This window comes from Schistocerca americana, chromosome 6 (genome assembly GCF_021461395.2).
Source record: "Schistocerca americana isolate TAMUIC-IGC-003095 chromosome 6, iqSchAmer2.1, whole genome shotgun sequence".
Classification (NCBI taxonomy): domain Eukaryota; kingdom Metazoa; phylum Arthropoda; class Insecta; order Orthoptera; family Acrididae; genus Schistocerca; species Schistocerca americana.
In genome coordinates this window covers 95,011,460-95,019,691 of record NC_060124.1, presented here as the reverse complement: position 1 = coordinate 95,019,691, position 8,232 = coordinate 95,011,460, and the positions used below count along the sequence as shown (strand labels likewise).

General features: G+C 42.1%; 1 protein-coding gene across 1 annotated transcript; it reads right to left on the bottom strand.

The window, feature by feature from the left end:
- Positions 1 to 247: 247 nt before the first annotated feature.
- LOC124619987 (piggyBac transposable element-derived protein 4-like) lies at positions 248 to 1,057 on the bottom strand. Its single transcript, XM_047146650.1, has one exon. It carries the CDS (start codon positions 1,055 to 1,057, stop codon positions 248 to 250), a length of 810 nt encoding a protein of 269 aa, XP_047002606.1.
- Positions 1,058 to 8,232: the final 7,175 nt, after the last annotated feature.

Genomic DNA, 8,232 nt, shown 5'->3' with positions numbered 1-8,232 from the left:
ACGTACCAGACGAATTGCAAAGGAACTTTCATTCCCCCCTTGCAAGTTTCTTTGTTGACTTTGGCATATTTTTCCTGTTAACCATACATGTACCAACAGCTGCAAGCGGCAAGGTATCCATCAAACGAATTTATGTAAAAAATCCATCGAATGACAACATTACATTAGTGTCTCTAATTGTTTTTGAGAGCTGCAGAACTACACGCTCACCCAATGTGCCATCCAGATTATTTGCATCCTTTCCACACTATATGTTGAAGTCATATGTGTAGCCTGTTACAGAATCACTCCTCATCCATATCTTTATCCCACGCTTCACTGGTTTCATAGGAAGGTATTGTTTCAAGGCTGACCTTCCTTTGAACTTTATCATAGACTCGTCAATGCTGTGTGCTGTACTTTCCGACCTCGCTTTCTGAAAAGTGTTTTTCAGACAAGTGACTATTGGCTCTAGGTAGTACAGCTTACCAGCTGTGTCTGGTTTCTCAGGTAAATTGAAGTACAGTTTGGAAAGTAACACTTTGCACCTATCCCTGGAAATTGCTCTTTTTATTGCAACATTTCCCATTGAAGCATTGTGTGACCAATAGTCCGAAAATGAGGGCACTCTATTATAATACATTACAAGCATAACACCAAGAACCAACCTAATTTCTCCAGGATCTGTGCTCTGAACTGTGGCTTTCTTCATTTTTAGTCTCTGATTAGTACACTGAGAGATAAATATAAAAAGACTGGGAGGAAAAATTTTCTCAAAGACGTCTAGTTCTGAAGCACTCCTATCCAATTTTCCTAATACAACTGGAATTACCATGTTTGGCATAGTCTTTCGAGGTCTGAACATTGCATCTACCTTTGACCACAACACTACATTGTTAGTTGAACCTCCAACGTACGAAACCTCATTGTTGTCTTGGTCACTGACTTCAGAATCACTCGTGTTAGAACCATTGCTATCATGCGATTTAGAACTGCAAGAAAAGTCAGGATCATCAACACAGTCATCATTGTCTTCATCAAGCAACTGCAAGATACGTTTATCCATATCGGAAGCCATCCTTGACTCAGTCCTGCGTCACTGTTACTGAAATAATAAAGAATATAAAAACAATTAGAGTGTGTTTCCTTTATATTGAGAACTGGTGGGACAATGATGTCCCAAGAAAAAGAACTACTGGGACATACACATCTCAAGTCGCAAAAACACTATTTTTGTTTTTTTTTTCATACGATAAACTTTCACAATCATGCGAATTATAAATCGATACAAGATAAATGGGTGTAGATAATATTTATATACGACACTCACGTTTTCTTAGCTCTATTTCAATGATTTTCTTCAAAAAACGATGCAAATATCACCACGAACATGTGATTTATTCACAACTATGCCGCCATGACACTTTCACAAGTGCTGCCAATAGTACAGACCCAAGGAGGGAAGTTTAAAAGTCTGTAGTGTGCAAATTCATTGTTAAAATGGGGCGCCTTTATCCCAACAGTCTACTTGGGACTTCTTGTGGGACATATATGTCCCGTGTGACGGTACGTCACATAAATATTGACATTTTTATCGGTTGTAAACAGTGAACAATACTGTCAAGGGTGAACCAAATTTTTTTTTATCTTATGTATTTCTATTTCATGAACATAATTAGTATAAAAGATACAGTTAATGTTCTTGAAACAACTGATATGCAGCGATAATTTAAGAGTAGCATCTTTATTTAATATCTATGAAAATAAAAAAGGATCGATAGAGGCGCGATTGTACGGCCGAGGAGGAAGGACGTATTTTATGGGACACACACTGTTTTGTTTCGCGGTACGGAAGGCAGCCATTGGGCGGTTACACATATTTTATGTAAGTTATTCGCATTTCTGATAAAATAAAATTGTTATTATTATCACAAAATGAATTTCTTTGTAATAGTTGTCACCTCAAATGCTCGCAGTGGCGAACTATTTTCAATAAGCAATTTTTCAGAAATTTGCGCTGCGAGAAGCTCATCTTCCGATGCAGCCTCTGGTCGGCCATTACGCCCCGAAGTTTTAATTTATTTTTCAGTGTTAACAGTAACTGTAAATGCGAGAGATTTCGTTGTAAGAGCCTTTTTAAATTGCAACAGATAATTAATTTACGTTAAAGTTCATTTTTTAAATTATACAGATTCCATGAGTTCAGTAAGTTTTATCTTGGCCGCTCCACGGCAACAATCGAAATTCTCTCGAGCTTTGCTTTGCAATCAATAAATCGAAATTAACAAAATGACATTCAATTCAGTTAACGGCAACTATATTTTAGTCAACACGTTCAAAATCTAAAGTTGGTACATGAATAACAGCGGCCCTTCAAGAACCCGTTTCATATTTACATATGCACGTAAGTAAAAGTGATAAGAAAAGATAATATCCCTGAGAGAAAGAGTCACGCTCAAACAAGAGAAGAATTCATGCTGATAAATTAAAAATAAAAATATATAAAGTATATATATATATATATATTATTTTTTATATATAACGTGACAATTGGCACCGACGTCATACCCGTTAGGTTCGAAAGGGATAAATTAGAAAAAAGGGTTAAACGTAAGCATAGTTATTCCCATTGTCAGCGTTCAGTGTATAAGAACTAATACTGAAAACTGTATCGCTCTCGCATTACTTTTCATACGCTGCACTCCGAGTGCTGGGTGTCGGAAGACGAGGACACGCGATGCGGTGGCACGGTACAGCGTCGCGCCCTGACGTCGACAGCACTGCCGCCGGACGGCGTATCTGGAAAACTGATACGCTGCTCTCAGGAGCCCCAGAACGTCACCGGAGGCAGCAGCTGACAGTTGCCGTAATGAAAACTGCTCCTACTCGCTCTTCTTCCCCACCACCACGGCACGTCACGGACCACTTGTCCGCTCCGCTTCTTTCGGCGACTTCTTACGTCTGTCCGTCCTCAGCGATGTGCCGGCAGATAGCCTAAAAGTGGCCGACAAAACCTTTCAGCTGCTGCGTGTGGATCACATACTTGTCATGTCACGGCTACAGCTTTATTTCTTTGGTTACAGCACTACTCATGATTCCAGGGGTTGGGAAGGGATGCCGGGTGGAGGTGAGCGGCAGCTGTTTAATATTTTATGTAATGCGTGACATGCAGTTTTCTATTTCTCTTTTATTGTTGCTATCGGTTTCAGTTAATAACTGCCATCGCAGGATAAACGTACATATACCAGTGCTATTCACGTTGGATGTCACATCATTTCAATAGGTCAACATCATTAATACAGCACCATCAGAACTGCTGAACATCAAAAGAACAAACAGGAATCCGTACACAAGAGGCGGTGTGTAAGATGAGAAAGCTTATTTACAGCGTTGTAGACGGCTCACAGGATCAGTACCACTACGTACTGTTCAGTAAATACTACAGATTTCTATGTAACTATTTGTGGTGATGAAAATATTCAGTTACATTCGTTTCACTTCTAATTTCAGCAGTTAAACGAACCATAATTCGTCTTTTATAAGGCGTTATCTTAAAACATAGCTCGAACACTCAAAGATTTTATCCCATAATTTAATACTAACTGCCGACAGTAAGGGATCATCAACCATTACCAGTGAAGAGTTCGTTCCAGATAAGATCGTTAGATTCATTACAAGTATCAATACAGTAGGTCAATTTAACATTAATTATCGTCTCGTGTTTGTCACAAATAGTATAATTTTCAAAAATACCTGTATTTAAAATTACTTCATTGATGAAATTCTTTTCGTTATTGTGAGATTTTCAGGCGTCTACTGTTGCACTAACACGTTTTTAATACAACATCCAATCACGGAACATCCTAATTTATGCGGAAGAAACAGTTTTTGCTTAAGCAGAACTGAGATCACTCAACTAAATCACTCAGTAACTGAAGTAAATAGTCGTTTACGTGGCATGCAAGTGTTGAAAAATTAAATTATGCAGACAAAGTGTAAATTTAACGCAGTATTCTGAGGTGCAGACTAATGTTCAAGAATGAGTATTTCAGGTGTTACGAGGTCTACAGCAAGCAGTAACTGTGTGAGAGGTATTAACAGACTGCTTAACCTTAAGTGAAATTGTTTGAGATTCTATTTTTTCGTATTTGGTTACATGAGGTACTTCGTGTATAAAAGACAGTTATAGAAATACACTCCTGGAAATTGAAATAAGAACACCGTGAATTCATTGTCCCAGGAAGGGGAAACTTTATTGACACATTCCTGGGGTCGGATACATCACATGATCACACTGACAGAACCACAGGCACATAGATACAGGCAACAGAGCATGCACAATGTCGGCACTAGTACAGTGTATATCCACCTTTCGCAGCAATGCAGGCTGCTATTCTCCCATGGAGACGATCGTAGAGATGCTGGATGTAGTCCTGTGGAACGGCTTGCCATGCCATTTCCACCTGCCGCCTCAGTTGGACCAGCGTTCGTGCTGGACGTGCAGACCGCGTGAGACGACGCTTCATCCAGTCCCAAACATGCTCAATGGGGGACAGATCCGGAGATCTTGCTGGCCAGGGTAGTTGACTTACACCTTCTAGAGCACGTTGGGTGGCACGGGATACATGCGGACGTGCATTGTCCTGTTGGAACAGCAAGTTCCCTTGCCGGTCTAGGAATGGTAGAACGATGGGTTCGATGACGGTTTGGATGTACCGTGCACTATTCAGTGTCCCCTCGACGATCACCAGTGGTGTACGGCCCGTGTAGGAGATCGCTCCCCACACCATGATGCCGGGTGTTGGCCCTGTGTGCCTCGGTCGTATGCAGTCCTGATTGTGGCGCTCACCTGCACGGCGCCAAACACGCATACGACCATCATTGGCACCAAGGCAGAAGCGACTCTCATCGCTGAAGACGACACGTCTCCATTCGTCCCTCCATTCACGCCTGTCGCGACACCACTGGAGGCGGGCTGCACGATGTTGGGGCGTGAGCGGAAGACGGCCTAACGGTATGCGGGACCGTAGCCCAGCTTCATGGCGACGGTTGCGAATGGTCCTCGCCGATACCCCAGGAGCAACAGTGTCCCTAATTTGCTGGGAAGTGGCGGTGCGGTCCCCTACAGCACTGCGTAGGATCCTACGGTCTTGGCGTGCATCCGTGCGTCGCTGCGGTCCGGTCCCAGGTCGACGGGCTCGTGCACCTTCCGCCGACCACTGGCGACAACATCGATGTACTGTGGAGACCTCACGCCCCACGTGTTGAGCAATTCGGCGGTACGTCCACCCGGCCTCGCGCATGCCCACTATACGCCCTCGCTCAAAGTCCGCCAACTGCACATACGGTTCACGTCCACGCTGTCGCGGCATGCTACCAGTGTTAAAGGCTGCGATGGAACTCCGTATGCAAATGCTGCGCAGCTAGCGCCATTCGACGGCCAACACCGCGGTTCCTGGTGTGTCCGCTGTGCCGTGCGTGTGATCATTGCTTGTACAGCCCTCTCGCAGTGTCCGGAGCAAGTATGGTGGGTCTGACACACCGGTGTCAATGTGTTCTTTTTCCATTTCCAGGAGTGTAGAATAGGACTAAGAGCACTGGACAAATAGCTTATCTCCTCCCGTAGACGTATTCTAATACAGTGTCACAACCGTTAGTCCTGACATTGGACTCATGCACATGGGAGACTGCAGCGCGTTTGTAGACAATAGTTCTGGAGAACGGTTGTTGGAGACAGAGGAATAGGGGCTTGGCAGTAGGAATGAGGGAGTAGAAGGACTCATTGACGTCTGCGATGACTTTCAGATGGTAACAGCGAATACTTTGATAAAGTTTAACGAGGAGATATACTCTGAAAAGACCTGGAGATGAGGGAAGATTCCAGCTGACTAGTAAAGATTGCGACATCAGGTATTGGTCTGTAAGGTGTACACAGTTGCAGATGCAGACTCGGATCACAGTCTAGTAATGATGGAGATTAGACTCAAGTTTAAGAAAATCGTGAGGAAGAATAATTGTGGGTGGAGCTGGGATACTGAAGCACTAAGGAATGATGAGGTACGTTTGAAGATCGTTAAGGATTAGGATACTGTTATAAGGAATACCACACTAGGCAGTTTAGTTGGAGATCGGTAGAAGAGGACAATATCGCTATAAATGACAAGCACAGAAGTTGGACAAACTGGTAACCGCAGAGGAACCTTGGATAACAGAAGAAAAAATTCGATTGATCGATGAAAGAGGGAAGTACGAAAACATTCAGGGAAAGAATATAGCAAATAATCAATAAGGCTTGAAAATAAACGGTAAGTTCAGGGAAGCTAATGGAAAATTGCTGCACGAAAAGTCTGAAGAAATACATGAAAGAAATGATTATCTGACTGATTCAGTATATAGAAAAATCAAAACAACCGTTTGTGAAATTAAAAGCAGGAGTGGTAATATAATGAATGCAATGGGAATTCGAGTGTTTCATGAAGAGGAGAAAGCTGGTAAGTGGGAAGAGTAATTGTAGGCCTGTTGACATGATAGAAGGAGAAATTGGAGTCGATATGAAAGAGAAAAGGGGTACAGTACTAGAGACAGAATAAAAAGAGAGCCGGCCGCGGTGGTCTAGCGGTTCTAGGCGCTCAGTCCGGAACCGCGCGACTGCTACGGTCGCAGGTTCGAATCCTGCCTCGGGCATGGATGTATGTGATGTCCTTAGGTTAGTTAGGTTTAAGTAGTTTTAAGTTCTAAGGGACTGATGACCACAGATGTTGAGTCCCATAGTGCTCAGAGCCATTTGAACCATTTGAGCCATTTGAATAAAAAGAGCTTTGGGAGGTCTGCCACCAAATAAGGCAGAGGAGATAGGTAACATCCCATGGGAAACTTTAAAATCATTCTGGGAAATGGCAACCATAGGACCAGTCAAGTTAGTGCGTAGAATATATGAGATTCTGATGCACCATCAGGCTTTCGGAAAAAAATCACCTGCACAATTCCGAAGACAGCAAGGATAAATAAGTGCAAGAACTCCCTTGCAATCAGATTAACAGCTCATGCATCCAAGCTGCTGGCAAGCATAATATAAGGAACAATGGAAAGAAAATTGAGAATCTTTTAGATGACGACCAGTTTGGCTCTAGGAAAAGTAATGATGATTTGAATTCTGAAAAAAATAGGAGTAAACTGTAGGGAAAGATGGGTAATGTTCAACATGCAAGAGAACTAAGAGTAAACAATAGAAAGTAAAAGATAAAGAACAAAGTGCTCGGAGTAAAAAGAGTGTAAGACAGGTGTGCAGTGTTTTTCCCAAATTGTTCCGTCATATCTAAGAAGATATGACGGAAATAAAAGAAAGCTTATAGAGTTTGTCTAAAATCCGGGGTGAACGGCTTTAAATTATGAGATTCGCTGATAACAATGATAACTCAGTGAGGTAGGAGAAGAAATACAAGATCTGTTGCATAGAATGGACAGTCTAATGAGTAATGAATATAGACTGAGAGTAAACTGGGAACAGAAGGTTTAATTAGAAGTACCAGAAATGAAATAAAATCAAAATAGGTTGTTATGAAGAACACAAAGTTAAGGAATTCTGAAACAGTGAAATCAAAATAACCCAATTAGGGCGAAGCAAGTAGGATATAAAAAGCCAATTAGCACAGGTAAATAGAACATTCCTGGCCCAGAAAAGTCAACTGATATCAAACATGGATCTAATATGAGGAAGACGCTTCTGAAAAAGTACATTTGGAGCACAGAATTGTATGGTAATGTAACATGGACTGTACGAAAACCGGAACATAGGAGAATCGAGGCTTGTGAGGTGTGGTGCAGTAGAAAAATGCTGAAAATTGGGTGAACTGTATAAGGAATGAGGAGCTTCTCCATAGAATCGAAGAAGAAATAAACGTACGGGAAACAGACATGAAGAAGGGACAGTATGATAGGACATGTGTTACGGGATCAGGAATTAGTGGCGGGCCGCATAAGAAAAAAGAAAATAAAAGGTTCTCTCTGTTCCGCGATTCCACATATTTCTTCACGTGTGACATCTGCCGATGTAGTCATCCCATGAGGCTTTCAAATTATGGAGATGGTTATTTCTACGTCCCACCCATTGTTCCAAACAGTTCCAGACATTCTCAGTGATACTGAGAGCTGATGTTTTAACGAGCCCTGTTAATGCGGTTGTTGTTATCTCATAAGATGAAAGTATCCACAGCATCCTCATCACGAAGGTGTACAAAGAAGCACACCACTCTG